The sequence below is a fragment of the Etheostoma cragini genome, chromosome 17 (assembly GCF_013103735.1).
Source record: "Etheostoma cragini isolate CJK2018 chromosome 17, CSU_Ecrag_1.0, whole genome shotgun sequence".
Taxonomy (NCBI): Eukaryota; Metazoa; Chordata; class Actinopteri; order Perciformes; family Percidae; genus Etheostoma; species Etheostoma cragini.
In genome coordinates, this window is record NC_048423.1 from 24,293,513 (window position 1) to 24,312,617 (window position 19,105).

Sequence of the window (19,105 nt, forward strand, 5' to 3'; positions counted from 1 at the left end):
ACACCATCACTAACAGGGACGTTGTAGAGCGTCCTCTGGTGGACAGACCTTGCAACACCAACGCTCATGACATGATCAACAGTCCATTTTTATTTTTTAAATATTCATTTTGATGAATGAATATTTAAAAATCGTCCATTATAAATGCCAATACAGATAGACCTAATATTGGCCCGCTGATATATCGGTCGGGCTATAGTACCTTGTGTGCTGCTGGCATCAATTGTTAAATGAAGATGATAACCTGCAGCATAATGTCAAGCAACTGGAAAGAAAACACACACACACACACACACACACACACACACACACACACACACACACACACCCCTCAGCCCACCTGTGTTTCCATCCGTGTCACTGTTGTTCCACTGGATATCATCTCAAGGTCTGTTAGTGACGTCTATTGCAACGTCAGTGAAATGCCAAGGCTAGTGCTGGACCGTCGCCCCCGTCCTGCAGCCTCAGAAAAGATATCGATCTCAACCGTGGCCCTGGACCATCGCTTTTTTTTAGGCTACAGGGGTCAAATACATTTTTTGTTACACTGGTATCTGAGTGTGAGTGAGTCTGTCTGTTTGTCCCTGTGTGGGTAAATCTCTACTGTACATGTTTTTTTGTTTTTTTTGTAGACATTTTAGGCCTTTATTTGACAGGACAGATAAAGACATGAAAGGGGGGAGAGAGAGAGAGAGTCAAACCCGAGCCCGCTGAGTTGAGGAGTAAACCTCTTTAAATGGGCGCCCGCTCTACCAACTGTGCTATCTGGGCGCCCTGTACATGGTTTTTAGTGGTTCCCTTGACTGTGTGTTGAGAGACTCTGACCATTCCAGATAACATGTTTAATAACATACCGCCAATTTATACATTGCATCAAAAATAACTTTGTGTAACTTTTAGGTTTAAAAAAAAAAATCAAAAACACAAATTATTCTTCAATATATTTTTTTTCCGTTTACCAAAATGGATATAACTGGAATAGTTAGTGTGCCATGTCTTTATTGGTATATAGAAGACAAAAGAAAGCTCAGTAGGGTTTAATAAAGAAATGAACTGTGTTGATGTGAAGAAAGTCCACTCTTGGTTGATCTCAACTGCACAGAGAACTGGGCTTTAATTTGGAACCGTCTCATTTTAGTGAAATGTCTTTTTATTTCCCTTTTTTCCATAAATAATGCAACTGAAAACATCATCTGTGTGTACCCATTGTCTTGCTACATTGATTTCCACTGCACAAATTCCATCTGTACAACTGTGGCATCATGCTAACCACACCTCTCACTTTCTCTTTTGAACACAAATACTATTTTATTTTCGTTAATTAATTCCAGTCACTTCCATGTTTCCACATTTTTACATCTTCAGTGAAGTTCCTGCAATCCTCTATCGTTTCTGGTCTTCCAACACCCTCTTCCCAGACCTCAGCTTGTTTCCAGATGACTAGATACTAGCTACTTGTGCTTCTCGTCTTGGGCTACTGCCATCCTGAGGCTTTCTCTGCCGGATCTATGGTGTTGGCTTTTGTCCTCCTTTCTCCTTCAAAGCCCAATAGCCCCACTGCAAAACCCCTGCATCCACCTTGCCTGCAGTCCCCAACCAGAGGGGACTTCTTTCTTGAAGGCCTTGTCCAAGTGATCTTCTCAGGGAACTGTTAGCTCCAGCATGCCTGGAGGATTCAGACGTGAGAACCATATCTGGTTGTGTTATGGTGTGTCCCTTGCAGAGGCCAAGATTCCCGTAGATGTTGTTGCTTAGGGTCATGGCTGCAAACAGCATGTGAGGGTGTTTTGAGTAGGGCTGGGTACAGAATTCCATACTTTTTAGGCTTCTTCTTCTTTGTCCGCTTATCCAGTATCAGGTCGTGGGGGAAGCAGCTATTATTGCTATTAACTGCATGATTGTCCATAGTTAACTGGCCAATAATCACAGTTTTTATTTGTACTGAAGTTACTCTAAAAAGGAATATTTTTAAAAGTTTTAAATAATGCTCTGATCAGCATGGGTGGGGATAAATATACTTGCTTCATGGAATTGTTACTTATGATTGCAATAATCTAAAACAATGGCAAATACCCTTTTAGCATAATCTCTAGAATAACCTGGTACTGTATGCTTTAAAAAAAAATGCTAAAAGTGATGGTAGGAAGGGTAGAATAGAAAGAGAGAGTCAAACGACCAGACTGCTACTATTGTTATAAATTACCATATAAGCCATTATAGTACACAGTACTTGCTGTTCTTTTGACTGTTTCACCATCATTTGGATATTAGCTTTAATGAGAGACTTTGTAATACATTATATTGCAGTAGTATAGTGATGAGTAGGTCCAAATACAACAGTTTTCAGCATAATGAACATCTGCAGAATTTAGTTTTTTCTGCTTTGGGTGATGTGTTAACATTCTGAGTTTTGAATTATTATCATTTTTTGAATCCATGGAATATCATGGAATAATGTGTATTTATACCCTTCTCAATGTCCTCCCTGTCTGTCTCTGCCATCTCTCTGCTGCTGTATACCTTGAGTGTGCGGGTCCAGGTAATAAGACGTGGGGCAGGTGGTTACCTAATAGTTGACCGAGGTGCTTCCTGCAGACCCTGCTGTCATTCAAACAAGACCCAACAGGTCTGGGCAGCCCCACACTCCCTCACACCGAGTCATGGCTGATCAGGTTTCTCGGACATGGCTGACTTTGAGCTCGGCACTTAGATTTTATTGTATGCAGGATATGGTATTTACTCGGAACATATGGAAACTCGTTCATATCTTTGTGTGGATGAACTTAGTAGTGTCTTGTTTTCTTACTGCCTGTGTGCAGCTTTTCTTAAGCACCAGGTAAAAGTGAACAATTGAGTGTTCAATGCTGGTTCTTTTACCATTTCAACATCAACAGAAATACATTGAACACAAAACTTTTATTTTTCATTGCGACTCAAAACATTAATCAAAATTAAACAATTCCTGTAACACTGCTCACTCAGAGTAACATTTATAACTTAGATAAAATAATACAAAAAAATACATTAGTGGTTGGGCTTTTGGATAGGAGTTCACCAGTCAGATACTCAGGATTGGTTTCAATCCCAACTGGACCAAAATTAATAAAAACAGAGAAACCTTTTTCCACAACATGAACATATTCTTGTACAGGCAGATATTGAACTAACTGAAATACAAAGGAATGTAAACAACAGTCCATCTCTAGGTATGGTGAAGGGTATTTGATGATATGTGTGTGTGTGTGTGTGCGTGTGTGTGCGTGTGTGTGTGTGTGGGGGGGTGCATAATATCCTGATCCATGTAATAACTGTGCCTGCCTCTATGGGAATTTAACATTGGGGTGTGTATACGTATGTCCCTTGTATTTTAAGGAAGAACATTTATTTAGTTATGATACATTATTCATTCACAAAGAAAATTGGTGTCCTTAAAGGTTGGATTTTTCCAAATTTTGTAATTAAGTCATTAAGATCAATTTCCAAAAGATGATTTGTTTTATTCCTCCTTTTAGTCAACTTAAGTAGGGGTTCCTATACTCATGAGCAGCACTGTAGGTAAAGACAAAGACGGTTTGGTTCTTAATAATAGGCTTTTAATATCCATTTGTAGACTTCAAAGTAGTTCTTTTAAGGCATACTGAACACTTGACACAGCTCCTCTCAGACACCAGATGCCAAATCTAGCAAGCATTGTGTCATTTCTGTATAAAGCCATAATTAATATTTGGGTCTGCATGACAAGAAGCCATCAGTTCAGTAGATGGACGTAGCTGTGTTATAGGGTCCAGGCCTTAAAAGAGCATATCAGGAATGGATTCTTTCAAATTTATTTTTTACAATTACAGTCCTGTGAAATAAGCAACGTTGAAACCCATCCCACAGTAAGAAAGCAGAGCTTTGCCTGTTCATTTGACTTTGATGGTCCCTCATGCCAAGGAGTATAGAACCCCTAATGTCCTACATTACCCTGTGCCAATTTCCTCCCAGACTAGGCGGGTATCCTGACTTAGAGCTAGGGTGGGGTTTAGCGTGGGGGGTACGCTACACTGACCACTAGTGTAGAAAAGGGGGGCTGGGCAGAAGCCAGTGAAAGGAGAAGCTACCCTGAAGAGAGGTGAGAACAGGGAGGGGGGGGGGGTCCAATTGTTTTGTCTAGAATTCCTCAAGCACAACTACAAAGATGTTGCAGGGGCCAAAAGCGCTTTTGAAAGTTCCCAAAAGGAGAAAATGATTGTTGGATAAACCGTCCCCAATTCGCAACTTTCTCACCACCGCTGGGGGGGGGGGGGGAAGACCTTTGACCTCCGGTATCAAAGTACAGGGTGACGCCACAGCAGCCACCCAGCCAGCCAGAGACGGCCCTCTCTGACTGCACCCCCACCCGCCACTGCCACCACCAGCACCAGCCAACCTCACACACTCTAATTTCACCCCCACTGCTCTGCCCCACTCAACCGCAAGAAAAAGCCCCGAAATTCATGTCTTTCTCTTTGGTCTCTCCCGAGCCGTCCCCGTGGCTCAGGAGTCAAGAATTCAATTAGTTAAAAAAAGAGAAGAAAAGAGCGAGGCTGCAACAATGCAGCGATAAGGGGGCAGAATGTGCGTTCCCACACGCTAAATACAGGGCGCTTTCCCTGGGGCCCACAGAGCCAGAGGACCCGCACCGCAGGAGGCGAGAATAATCACAGCTCCCAGTGAACCCCCTCATTACAAACACACACACACACACATACACACACGCACACCTTGCATTCCTTACACACACAGATAGCTTCATGCAGACATTCACTTGACGAGAGACACACCTTGCAGACAGCCCACACTTACTACACACACTGGGAGAAACTTACACACACAAATTCACACCACACACACCTTAGCACATAAAGACCTCTCATTACATGCTGGCCTCATACAGGTGTTCTCAGGTCTCAGGTTTACCAGGGTAGAGTGTTTTCATGCAAGACACACACTGCCTTACGTTTGAGATGATAAAAACACAGCAAATGTCCTGGCTGTGAAGTCTGTTTCCAAACATTTAAAAAAAAATTCTTTCACTGTTTTCAACTAAGATATAGCATTCTATACAAAAATATACAGATATCTCAGAGAGTTACACTTGAGCCTTCTGGAAAGAACAATTAAAGCCTTCTGTCTGTTTCTGTTTATTAAAGTTACTGTAGTTACACATATTATGCAGGGTTGACACAGGGTCTTAGAAAAGTTTTAAAAAGTCTAGAATTTTAAAATCACAATTTTAGGCTTTTAGAAAGTCTTAAAGTATTGTATTCTAGGTCTTAAATCATTGTCTTCCGTCCATGTAAGGCTACTGTACGGCTGGGCTACGTAGAGAAAATCAAATAGCACAAAATCTTTAAGCAAATACATCAACGTTGATTATAAAAAGTCTAAAATGAAGACTTGTGAAAACCTGCAAAAAACCCCGCTATAATATCCTCCAGTAGATCTTATTTAAAAAATATAATACAACACGCTGATGGATCTGTGTCTACCTTTATATCAGTTACTTAAGATTAGACAAGGTGGAATGGTCCACAATATCACTACTACAGCTGAAATGATTAATCTATGTCTATAAAATAGAAATACAGTGCTGATCATAAGTTTATCAACCCATGCTGGAGTTGACTAAAAAGACGAATAAAAAAAAAAAATACATCTTTTGGAAATCGATCTTAATGCCTAAATTAAAAAATAGGAAAAATCCAACCTTTAAGGAGATCTATTTTCTATGAATGAATAATGTATTGTAAATAAATAAAAGTTCTTCCTTAAAATACAGGGGGCATAAGTATACACCCCCATATGTTAAATTCCCATAGAGGCAGATTTTAATTATTAAAGGCCAGTTATTTAATGGATCAGGATACTATGCATCCTGATAAAATACATACATATAGCTCAAACTGTCAACATTTTAATAATCAATGATTTCAGTCATTTAAAGTCTTTTCTCCTCATCCCTATGAATTGAACTTTTCACTCACACATACAGTTTCAAGACATTTTAAAGGCCATTTAAATATATTTTGGACACCATGAATAATGAATTAATTCATTTAATCATGAAAAAATAATGGGCAGATTACTTGAGAATGGGGAAAAAACAATAACACAACAATAACCAAATTGATGCTAAATGTAACAAACTTGTCCACTTGTGTGATTGTTGTTCAGCTATGTTTCTATTGTATTTTAGCTTAATAGTGCTTTTTACCAAATGTACTGTAATTGTTATGTAAATATGTAATTTACCTTCTTTTAGGGTGACTTTTACCATCTGTCTGGGGAAAAATAGGCCTTTGACCAATATGTACCTTCGTTGTAATAAAAAATAAATGCATTACATGAGACAAAAAAAAAAAAACTTTACTCCGGTATCACACTATAATATAGTCATAAGCGATAAAAGTGTTTATTAATATACTAACTATAACACATTAGTGGGGGATTTTGTACTAACAGATAATGGCATGCCTACTTACAAATCTGTCATCCCTGAACATACAATATGCAATTATGTATTTATTTATTATTATAATCTGCAATTTTCTTTTTAAATCTAAATGACTTGTAATAGAGCAGACTCAGGGTTATGTTATAGCCCTGCTGGTTTTGAATGTTTTTATCAAATATCTGTATTGACAGCATCATATCACAGGATTACTTACTGCCATGCAAGCCATAAATGAAAGCCTGGCGAGCCACAGGAACGAGTTCCACTGATTTAGATCGTAAAGAACATATTTTTGTGTGGTGTTATTTCTCAGAGCCCCATTTTTGAATTCTTTAGAAAAACTCCCTCTACCCAAAGTGTTGAAGTCTACATGTGTGTAGTGATCCAGGGCACCATGGAGCCCTAACAGCGTGAGAGTGTGTGATGTGTACTGACGGCAGTGTTATTCATACAGCACATTATCCTAATGAGCGTCACTCCCACCACATTTTGAGCAGGAGACAGCTCTGTGATCACTGAAGCTCTGCTTCTAGTGGATCCTCGTATAAAAGTTGTCACTCGTGCTCCTTGCTGACCCCGGCCATACAAACTCTTGTCAAAGAGACCTCCTTTCACCGGCTCACACCAAATGATTTTGACTTTAACTCGTTTTGCCCTAAAAAGGCTGATTTCTCCTTCATCAGCATCCATTCATTAAGCTGCTTGTTGAAAAGTAGTAAGTCCAAATAGTGTTGCTGTGCTCCAGGGCTGCAATATATAGTCTTTTTGTCAACTGGCGCAGTCACAGGCTCTTAACCCTCCTTATAGTAAAAACTGGCAAGTGCAAAAAACAATTATAATTTCCTTTTACATAAATAAAGACATTTGCACCATAAAGCGATGCAGAAAAGGCACAAATTATTAGAGAAAGATTTGCCATAATGCAGAAATAAAGACAATTTCAATTTTGCTCAAAAGTGGTGATCTTGGGTTTCCTCCTGATGAAGGCCTTAGGTCATTTCGAGGTATTAATCACTCAAAATACCCATGAATCCATTAAATAGTCCAAGGTGGATCATATGTACTTCATGTATTTGTCATTGGGTTAATGATCTCTATTTAAAGAGAGACCTGTGATACACACATGTTCCATATGGTCTTTATAGGGACAGTTTAGTCAGGGTTCAGAAGTTTATGTTTGATACATTTCTTACACACACACACACACACACACACACACAAGCACAAATCAAAGATGTGAGGAGAGACATTTATACACATTCACAACACTTATTCATACAGACTGAAGAGTAGACATGGGCAACAATAACACACACACACACACACACACACACATAAAATCACAAATCAAAGATATGAAGAGAGACAGCTATACACAGTCACAATACGCATTCATACAGACTGAAGAGTAGACATGGACAAAAACAACACACACACACACAAACAAATACAATGCTTTTTTAGGTTTTACAGCAGTATAAAATTAACAAGGGTTTTAAAAAAACAAGTACAAACTGATTAAATAAATGTATAGCTAGGGCGGGACTACTTCTTTTTATTTTGCGTATACATTGTTTCACTGTTCATGATTATATTTTTATTTACCACAACACACAAGTTGTGATGACCACAATGTGACCAGTCTGCACAATAACTGTCTAATATCACCAAGCCGTTTTATTACTAAAGATACATGTAATTACATTCTGCTTCAGTCATTGACAGTACTATATCCTGTGAACTTCATCTTTAGATCACCAAACGTGGCATTTTCTTGCTTTAAGAGATTGCTTTTATTTTAACGGCACTCACAGGGACAGCTAGCTGTGTGTGTGTGTGTGTGTGTGTGAGACAGTTGTGCCGGGTCCCAGTCTGTTCCAGTCGGGTGAACAGAGCTGAGGGGCCGGCTGAGGAATGTCCTGGTGACCCTACACACAGGAGACACAAACAGAAGCCAAAAGGGCCACAGGGGGGTGGGGATGGGACAACAGGGTCCAGGCGCATGTGTTTGTGTGTGTGTGTGTGTGTGTGTGTGTGTGTGTGTGTGCGCGTGTGTGCGCGTGTGTTCAGGCATAACAGTGTGAATCTTTGAAAGAAGGTGCATGTTTGTGTGCATGCATATGTTTGCCCATGCATATCGGAGTGTAAGAAAGGGCTAGAGGGAGCAAGGGAGTAGAGGCCGATAGTGAAAGAAAGAGAGAGTGTGTGTGTGTGTGTGTGTGTGTGTCAACGGGGGTCAGCACTTGTACCCTCTGGCCATTGTCTTCCTCCCTGACCGACATAAAAGCATCATAACCCTTTGAGCTCAGACATATTTAGAAAGCAGATAAAAGCACTTTTTACAAACTAGATACACGTCAGACACAAAGCCCGGGGTCAAGCGCAACAAATTAACAACCCTTTTTCTGATGGCGGGTCGGGGGGGCTAAACCGCCCCTGGAGTCCATAGCCAAATGCCTCCACATTCCCATAGCAGTGATGTGGGCTGTTCTCTTGCATTCATGTGTAATTGGTCCTCGGGGCAGAGGCTGAGATAAATACTCACTTACTTTTTGTGTTTGTATTATGTCCTCTTAATAGAAGACTTGTTTGGAATTCCCTAATTCCAACAAAAGTCAAGACGGCAATTACGAAGGAATTTAAATAATTTGTCACTCAGGGTCACAAGCGCCATCACAGCCAGGGTCCACACATTGGAAAACCCATACTTTTAAAATGTTGCCCTGTTTTAAGTAAGCGTTTGCCTTTTCTGCAAATACATGGCATTTACTCATAAGAGTAAAGAGCACAATTGTACAGCTACATGGACTCAAAGTGAAGTCATTGTAACAGCTCGGACCTCATCCTCACGTTAAATATGCGACAGCTTGAACTGGTTTCTTTCTCTTTTTTTCTCCTTAACAGACACAATTAGTTCATCAGTGTAATTGAGTAATTCGTCAGTCAACCCAAATGAAATTTGATGAATTATCATTTGTCATGTGTCAGGTCAAAAATTCCAATCATTTGCAGGTCTGTACTGTAGGGCTGCACAGTATGAGGAAAATCTCGAAATCGAATATTTTCACTGATATTGCGATACGATTCACGATATTGGAGGGAATGATCGTTTTTGTATCATTATTCTCAATTTCATTGAAAAGGGAAAAACAAATATCCAAGTGTGATTTTTTGCGAGGATCTGCACTAAAACAAACATTTTTTCTTTAGTCTGTAGGATAGGATTTGTAGGCAGGTACGTCTCTTCAGCACCACAATACTTCATTCAGAATGGTTTGACACATATTTTGCCTTTAACAAATATTACGCCCCTCTGGGATTTGGATTTTGCACCAGTCCATATTGTGATTTGGATTAAACTGCAATTAATTGTGCAGCCCTAATCTATACTTGTTACACCATTGTAACTTGGTTTTTGGACTGTTGGTCACAAACAAGGAGAAATTTCACACATTGTGATGCACATTTATTGCAGTTTTCAAACATTTTATATATTGTATAGTCATTTAAAAAATGTTCAAGTGGAAACAACAAAATTGGGCAGTACTGCCATCATTGGGCAAGCCTGACATGTGCTGTTGTGTTGATCTGCCATCACTTATTTTTTAAATAAAAAAATATTTGTTCCCATATTTGTTTCAATAGAGCCAAACACACAGTGCAGGCAGTGCCATTGTTCCCGTTCTGTTGCATCAGTATGAATCAAGAATCATGAACTATACCTACCATGAAAGGCTAGGGAACAATACCTCACCCTGCCGAGGACGGTTGACAATCAGACCGAGGGTGTTTTTTTGGTTGAACGTGGTTATAGCACCAGGCATGCCACGCAAAGGCAGATTCCAATACCTAAGGCAAGAACACACAAAGGGAAAAAACCACTGTCGTATACAGAGCCGAGAGTAACCGGAACACCGGGCCCAGTTATCATTCAAAAAATAGAAATATAATTAACCCTTGTGTTGTCTTCCCGCCGACCTAGAAATTCATTTTTTCTCTGTCAAAATTGAAAATGAAAAACCTTTTATCAGGTTCTCGTCGGCTGTTTTGTGGCATTCGCCCAACGATTTTGTCCTTTTTACGTTTTACGAGTCTTTTGAAAATGTCGAGTTTTTTCTTTATTACATTTGTCACTTTTTTACATTTTTGTCTCTACATTTGACATTTGGTCACATTTAAGTCGCTTTTATTGACATTTTTCTCTCTTTTTTACACTTTTTAAAAAGTTCTTTTACCAATTGTTTTCAATCCAAATGCTAAAAAATTGACAAAAAACACCCAAATTCAATGAAAGTAGTGAACTGATTATTAATTTAACTTGTGAGGAGCGTTGTTGGGAACCATCCACGTTACTTTTTTGGACAAGTTTGTTTAAAAGAAACCAAATTTCTGATATAGAAACTTTTTGGAAAGGGGTCAAATTTGACCTGAAGACACCAGAAGGGTTTAAGGACATAGCTGAGCAGTTCTCTGCGTCTGCTAATATTTGATGAATATTCGATTATTATGGGCTACATTATCAGGGAGGATTTTTGTGACAAACACATGTAAAATTTGCATGCCAGTGTATTTCTTTTGTTCATATCATTTACAGCACTGTCACGGTAAAGTTCGCTTGGCCTTTGGAATTAAAAGAATCAGGATCAAGATCCATTTATTTAACACACATTATTTAACACATTATACATTATTCATTCAATTTTGATGAATGAAATAGACATATAACATATCTAAGGGCTGATTTGGGACGTTAATGAATCATTTACAGTCCCCTAATTGTCTCCATCTCTTAATAGCCCGACCGAGACGGATTTTTTCCCGTTGTCTTTCCCCTCTCTTTCAGCTTTTCGTTGTCCTCTATTTAGTTTCCTTCTTTCATGCAATGGCTCTGCCCCAGTATCCGCCATAACTACAGCAGATAACTTCTAAAATTAAATAAACAGAAATCTCCTGCTACATTTTGCCTAGCTGGATACACTAACACTGGATTGCTCAGACTCGGCGGGCCCCCGGGAGCGCTACATAAAAAGGAACCCATCAATACTTTTGTTCTGACCAACCCAGAACCAACCAGTTTAGTACAGGTTCTCGATGCCCATCCTTACTGTGCGGTCACTTTGTTTATTTGGAGCTAGCAATGTTGGAACTGTTAGACTTAACTCCCAGCAGGGGCTCTCACACTTTGTACTGTGTGTGTGTCTGTCTGTGTGAGTATCTTCGAGCGTGCATGAATGAGTGTTGTGAATGTGTATAGATGTGTCTCTTCATATCTGGGATTTGTGCTTGTGGGTGTGTGTGTGTGTGTGTGTGTGAGGCTGGGTTCCCACTGAGGACTGAGTTAGTTTGCGTGACCCTGCCACACAGGCCCTTAGATAATACAGCCAGCTGATGAGGTTACCCAAACGGCAGCAAAGGCCCAGCATGCTGCTAATGATGAGAGGGGGGAGGCACAGACCGGGACTCTGTTTGGTCAGAGATATGACTGTGTGTGTGTATGCATATGTGTGTGTTTAGGGGGGACACCTGCCCCACATTAGGCGAGAGAGGCTCTGACCTTAGCAGCTATAATATCAGTGCAAGCACTGACCTCAGATCAGGCGTGGTTGGCCCTTCCACGGGGTGAGAGAGCTGTGGGAGACGAGGGGGGAGTCCTTCTTTCATTGTATGGCTGGTGTCCTCCGTCCTGCCTCTGCCAGCACCCCGGCCCAGTGAGGGGTGAGTAATGTGAGTAATGGAGAGTAATAGGGTCCAGACAGTGAGTGTGACCGTAACCCTATTGTATCCTGTGTCAGGGGGGTCAGAGGTCACCCACCGAGCATACTGGTCCCGGCCCCACCCGACCCATTTGGGTCATAAATGAGTTTACCCAACACTAATTACCGAGGGCCTGCCAGTGGGCCGCACTGCTTAATGGGCCTGACAGCTGCCTGTATGCCGCACTTAGACGCCCCCCCACAGCCCCATCCTTCCAACCCTTTAACCCCCCCCCCCCAAGACATCCCACTCCTCACCACCGTCCTTTGACAGTACATGTGTGTGTTGATGCCAACAGAATCCCTCAGTCCCAGCTTGGCTTGCTGCAGTCTTTTTTTAGAAAAGTCATCTACCCTACTGGATGAATTCCATTTAAATATTAATGTTTTATTAAGGGCTTTGAGGGATAATAATATCTACAGAAGGTACACTCAATAGAAAATGTCCACAAAATATGTCCCAGTTGACATCTCCAGACCATTTCGGTCGAGTGTATAGGTGTTCTTTCAGTTCCCGTGAGACAGAATGAAGGAAGTGCTTTTTGCATGGTGGTTCCTTTTGATAATACCACCCAGTATGATTGGTTATTGGGTTTGGGCGCCTTGTTGGCATCGGAAGGTTAAGGTGAGGACCAGTAACTTGTTTTGGTCTGGTTAGGGATCTTTGTTGCCTTTGGTTTCCCTTCTCTCTTTAGCCTTGTTTCCTCTCCACTGACATGTCTGTACATAGACATAAAATACAAACGATATGGAAATTGTTGGATTATGTGCTGTGTGCATACAGCTCGCTCTTTGTCTCCCACTACAGTACATTCAAGAACAGATGAAGAAAAAGAGACGGAGATGTGTCATTGTAGAAAACTGGGAATTGCTCTTTGTTGTTGCAGAAATGCCCTTTTTTTTCTTTTTTTTTCTACTTTTTACGTTAACATTTCACTGTTATTTTAGACAGCACCTTATTGTTTTTTTGTACAGCACCTTGGTCAGCTTAAGCTGTGTTAAATAAACTTGTGCGTGCCTGCATATGTGTGTGTGTGTGTGTGTGTGTGTGTGTGTGTGTGTGCGTGTGTGTGTGGGGGGTAAATACCACTCCTCAACAACTATTCTTGAATAGCAAAATTCCAATTTTTTTCCCCAAAATACAGTTAGGAAACATGTTTCTGTAATACCAAAAATCCTAAATGTCATCGTAAACTGAGATAAGATAAGAAGTTTCTGTAATGAGGCCCAAGCGATGAAATGGATGTGTTTGTTCCTGGAAATAGCCTGGTCCCTCACGGCTAGCTATTAGCAAAGGATGCCCATATTCTAGAAGCGCTAGGGGATGCAACCATCCCGTGGCAGGTGTGTTTCTCCAGACACAGGGAAGCACAGTGTCGAGGGTAAAGCTGTTTGCAGAGCGAGCCAAGCAATTGGACCTTTCCCAGCATGCATTGCACTTGCAGAAGACAAATGTGACTGTCACTGCCCAATGTGAGGAGAGTGCAGATTTGAGTCAGGCATGCATCACTTTGTGACAAGTAGCATATAAGATGCTAACAAAGGACTTCTGTAATGTCAACACAATAAAAATGGACCTACTTAACAAAGTTGGTTCACTGCTAGCTTAGCTACAAGTTAGCATCAAACACAATAAAGGCTGTCAGTTGAATGGTGTTTTGAGCTAACGTTAGCAATCCAACAACCATAGATATCTACAGCATTTTTGAAATGATTCCCATCTTCTGTTAATGTTTGTAATGACAAAAGTTGATTTCATGGATTTTTACTAATTTCAGTATGACAGTTATGTCGTAAACCGTTTAAATCTGAGCATGCACGACCCACAGCTGCACTCTCCTCACATCGGGGAGTGACACTGACAACAGGACAGGAGCACTGGCTGTCCTGTTTAAGTGAAGGTACAGGCTCGGGTCACATTGGGACCGTGTTCCTGATCTGGGCTCTACCACAGCCGGCTCTGATAGCTTCCTTCCTCCCACTGAGGTTTGCAGGCAGGGAGTCAACCTTGGGGTCAACATAATTGTGGTTTCTGCTTTGAATACACATACAGTCAGTTCCTGAAACAATTTCTGGGATTTTCTTTTGCCCGTACATATCTAGATAAGGCCATCTGGTTTATCTACAGGCTACAAATGACTTTTTAGGAATATCCTCAGGAATAACCAAATTTCAGCTTAAAAATGTCAATCCCAACAGTTCATGATCCCTATGCAGGAGGCACACTTTAAGGTTGTCATGTTCAGTTTATTTATAGTTTCAAATCACAAATGGAGTAATATCAGGATACTTTACAGATAAAGTACGTCTAGATCACACTCTATAATTTACATTGACCCAACAATTTCCCACCTGCAAGCATTTAGTGCAAGAGTAGTGAGAAAAAGTTCCTTTTTAGGTAGAGATCTCGCACGGACCCTGGATCTTGGTGGGCGACCATCTGCCGCTGCCGGTTGGGACACGGAGACACTGATACAGATATACGTGATAGGATTCCTAACAATAAATAATAACAACAAAGATGATCAAAATAAGTATAGTTATATAGTTATAATAATAATAGTTGTTGCTGTGCAGGGCAGCAGTGCCTGTGCTGGATGGGATGGGCCAATGAAATAATGAAAATGATGCTCACATTTGGATACCCAATAATGTTGATTTATTATCTGAAATGGTACTTTTAGCTTACCAGAGCATGTTACAGTTACAGTTCAGCTGTTCACCGGCTTCTAATGTGTAGCTGTTTAAAGCCTCTAGTCCGAGCTGCCCAACCTCCTGCCAGAATTTAACCGACAGAACATTTCGTATTGATTTCCCTTCTCCATCCACTTCATGATGTGTATTATTTCTATATCCGTCTCCTACATCCATAGTTTTCTCATCCAGCCAACAGCACGTCAGCAACTATCTCTCTGTGTGTAGAAGGTGGGCCCTCCCCCCTGTCCGTCAACCCTGTAGGAGGGCACTAAGCCCTGGGACTCGGCCCGGCCCAACAGAAGCCCCCCTACCACCAGCACCCCTGGTCACCACCCCACCCTCTACATAGCTTCTAACACCCGAACACACCCCATCAGCCCACTCCCACAGCACTCCTCCCCTCTCCTTTCACTGCTCCCCCGCCTCTCCACATGCGTGGTATTCACTGTGCATACCTAGGCTGCTAATTCGAACCTGCCACTCCAATCAAAGGATCACGACTGTTGTAGTTTTATTCTCTTTTCTTCTGCTGGGAAACAATGTTTGGCGGATGGAGGCAGGGGCAAGTGTGTGCGTGTGTGTGTGTGCGCTGCTATGTGACAGAAAGGGGAATCATTGTTTGTTAAATCCAGAGTGATAGACAAGCCCTACATGGCGGTGTGTGTGCTGTCTCCTCAGCATGCCGTCCTTGACCAACGAAGTCCACACACTTTCACGGGAAGAAATGACAACGGGGACAGATGTTGGTGTCCTCCTACACGACCATCTAAAAATCACCTTTTCCCTTTTTGTGTAACGTTAACCCTTATGTTGTCTTCTTTTCGACCATGCACCTGTCTTCCTAAAGACACACTTTGTATTAAATGAAGGATATTTACGGGTATATGTCAACGATCAGTCAGGTTTTGAATATTTCTTTTCTTTTCAAATGCAGTTTTTTTTTTATAAAACTCCCAAAAGTCAATAAAAGTAGAGGTCCTATCTTTTGTTCTGCTTGCAAAGTGCAATGTCTTGAATCAATCACCCATGTCATTTTTAGTTTATTAACTTTATAAACTCTTATTTCTGAAATAGATTTTTTGAAAAAGGGGTCAAATTCGACGAAGACAACACAAGGGTTAATTGTTGGTAAATGCATTGAATACTTTAAATACAGAGGCCGATACATGAAGTCCGAAGCTGTTCAAGGGTCAAGGAATGTCGGGCTTTTTGTTTGTTGGTGTCATTCATGTCAGATTTATGGCAATCCATTTTATTTATTTAAATCATTTGAAATTGAATCTTCTGAGTACCACATGATACATCTGTTAATCAAAACAAAAGTTAATGTCATTAACACTTTTTCCAGAGTTTGAGCTCAGCTGGTTTGTGGAGTTTCTGCAAGACTATTGATTCCCCTCTCTCTCTCTCTCTCTCTCTCTCTCTCTCTCTCTCTCTCTCTCTCTCTCTCTCTCTCTCTCTCTCTCTCTCTCTATCTCTCTCTCTATATCTATGTACAGAACCTTTGTAACAGGCACTGCGTGCTGCGAGAACTTCTCCCCTCTTCGCATCTGGGATGTTGAGCGGTAAGTCAAGACGCTGCTCTGACATAATGTTGTCAGACACTTAGATTATTAATCTGAGTCTGTCAGCGGCAAAACAAACCCTTTTCTGAAGGTAAATACCAGCTGGACAATTGTCCTATTAACTTACATTGTAGCTTGTTTAACCACTACTGGACCAATGTCAAAGATTGTTGTTCCCATGAGTCACTTAGACACAAAAACATAGGAAAATATGGTCCAGGTGTGAAAAACCCATAGTTGCCTTTATAAATATATACATATACTGTACGTATAGTGTGCACCAGTTGAACCACCTAATTGTGTGCACCAAATGAACAACATACATAGTACATATATTGAAAATCTACATAAAGGATAACATTTAAAAGCTGAAATGTATAAATCATAATACATTGTAAGCAATCGAAGTAGTAAGAGGTGAATGAGCATATTTTCATATTTATTTTTTTAGCAGACTATAGACTAGAAAAATCGCACATTTTAACAAACTGAGGCTTTAGACAGAGAGCTGTGTTGGATGAGGAGTTTCTCTGAGCTGGAGTAGTCTGTCACCGGCAAGAGGAGACTCCGGCACTATCCTACAAGCTCTGGTTTGGCACTTGCCGGTGCATAATAGGGTTTTTCCATACGCTTGTGCTGGTTTGGCTTGGCTTGGTTCGGCTCGGCTTGGCACATCAGCCCAGCCCAGCAGGGATTTGCATTTCCATTATAACAGAGCTACTCGGTTGAAGGTGTGTCTTCAGTGGCGGTGAGTCGGTGGCACTGGGCTTTCCTAAAAATAGCCTGCATGTTGGGGAAGATTGGGGAATTACTTGCTAAATCTGTCAATCAGGGTTAAAATCATCAAATCAAGTAAATGAGGAAGAAGAGGGGCGACAAACTATGCCATATTATAACAGGTCTAAAAATTCCTAACTAAAACCAGACGTACATTTAGGGGATCAATAGATTACAACAGATAAAATGAGCAGTTCATTTGAAAACAGTGGCGATTGTGAGAGACTCAGTGAAAGGGGTGCAATCATCAAGCTTAGTCCGAGATTCAGTGATGATAAAAAAAAGTCTTTATTGTTTGTCATGATAAATACCCGGCAGATGGAAGACGAATTGGCAAAGCCCAAAAAGCATAATTAGGCCTCTTTGCTGGTTAGTGCCATCAGTCAACTGGTAATATATCTCCATGTCAGGCATAAAGGTGTTGCTTAGATATGTCTTGATGAGTCTCATGAATTGACCTATTTTTGTATGGGTCATTGATCAGTCCCTCCAGAAAAAACGATCATGCCATTGCAAAAATCAATGCATAATCATGTTTATGCGGGGGTCGCATTTTTTCAAATCCGCCGCATTTTCACCACATAAATTGCCCATTTCCGCCCATTAATGCTGGGCTTGCACGGTTTCCTAATCCCCGCATTTTTGTTGCAAGAAAGTCTAATGTATCTTAGCTGAAAGTTGAAAAATGTTGCGTTTACTACACACAAGAGCAGACATTTCCCCCTGTTGCCATGGGAGCGTCATGAAGTGACGTTATTACGCGACAAACAATTTTTGCAATATCCCATCGCATTTTTTAAGAAACCGTGTCTCATGATCAAGGATTTCTGCACACAGCAATCACAACAAAACTGCATTTTCTGGAAGGACTGATTATAATGGACATGTGCGTACATACATATATTCTGTACATAGGGAGTAAGTTAGCCACAGTTTGTGGATTGTCATCCAGGTGAGCTCTGATGTCACAGCGAGATGTCAGGCTGTAGGTTCACGAGCTACTGAAGATTCGACGTGAAGTTTCTGATGATTGTCGTTATTGTTGTAGCGTTGCTGTGTTTTTGTCATGAATAAGGACACTTGAGTTGTGTAGTCAAATCAACCGTCTGGCGGAAAAACATTTTGCAAAGTCTATTAATTTTCCATGTACAACATCACTGCACTGGAGCATGGACGCGGCGACAGCGTGGCCCCCTAAAGCACAGGTTTCAAAGCAGCAAGGGACATACTACTCTTGAACAAGGAGCAGTTCAAAATAAGGGGCCTCTGAAAAATGAGGCTTAAACCTGATACATCCCCTCCAAGGCTGCTGTAATTCCCAGCTTTACCTGGGCCAATTAGAACAAGCCTAACACAACACAACACAAAAAAGCTGCTTCCTGCTCCCAAATGGTCTGGAAATCTGAGGAGAGGAGAAGACAGGAGACACAGGGAGAGTGAAGGAAGGGATGGGTGGGTTGGGGTATGCCGGAGGTTGCAGGTGGTGAGGGTAATTGACATGGTTAAAAGGTGTAACGGACCTGCATAATGCATGTGCTCGCCAACGCCAAATCATGTCTTACTTTCGGGAAAACTGATCTTTACAAAATTGTCAGTAAACAGTGAAATCTTTTACATTCCATGCTATTAAAGAGTAATAGACCCTGAACGATATATCAGTGGACCGATATTATCGTCCGATATTACTTCCCGACATATCAGTATCGGCATTTAAAAAAAAAAATGATTCTGATAAATGAAGATTTAAACTGTCAACTATGTTATGAGTGATGGCGTTGCATAGTCTGTCCACCAGAGGACGCTCTACAACGTCCCTGTTAGTGATGGTGTTGCAT

General features: G+C 41.0%; 1 protein-coding gene across 1 annotated transcript in view; it reads left to right on the plus strand.

Moving 5' to 3' along the window:
- fbxw4 (F-box and WD repeat domain containing 4) overlaps nucleotides 1-19,105 on the plus strand; it is a 44,320-nt gene that overhangs the window by 10,452 nt on the left and 14,763 nt on the right. Inside the window, exon 6 of the mRNA XM_034898547.1 lies at nucleotides 16,428-16,493. Within this exon, the coding sequence (XP_034754438.1) occupies nucleotides 16,428-16,493 (66 nt within the window). The remainder of the gene's footprint in view (nucleotides 1-16,427; nucleotides 16,494-19,105) is intronic.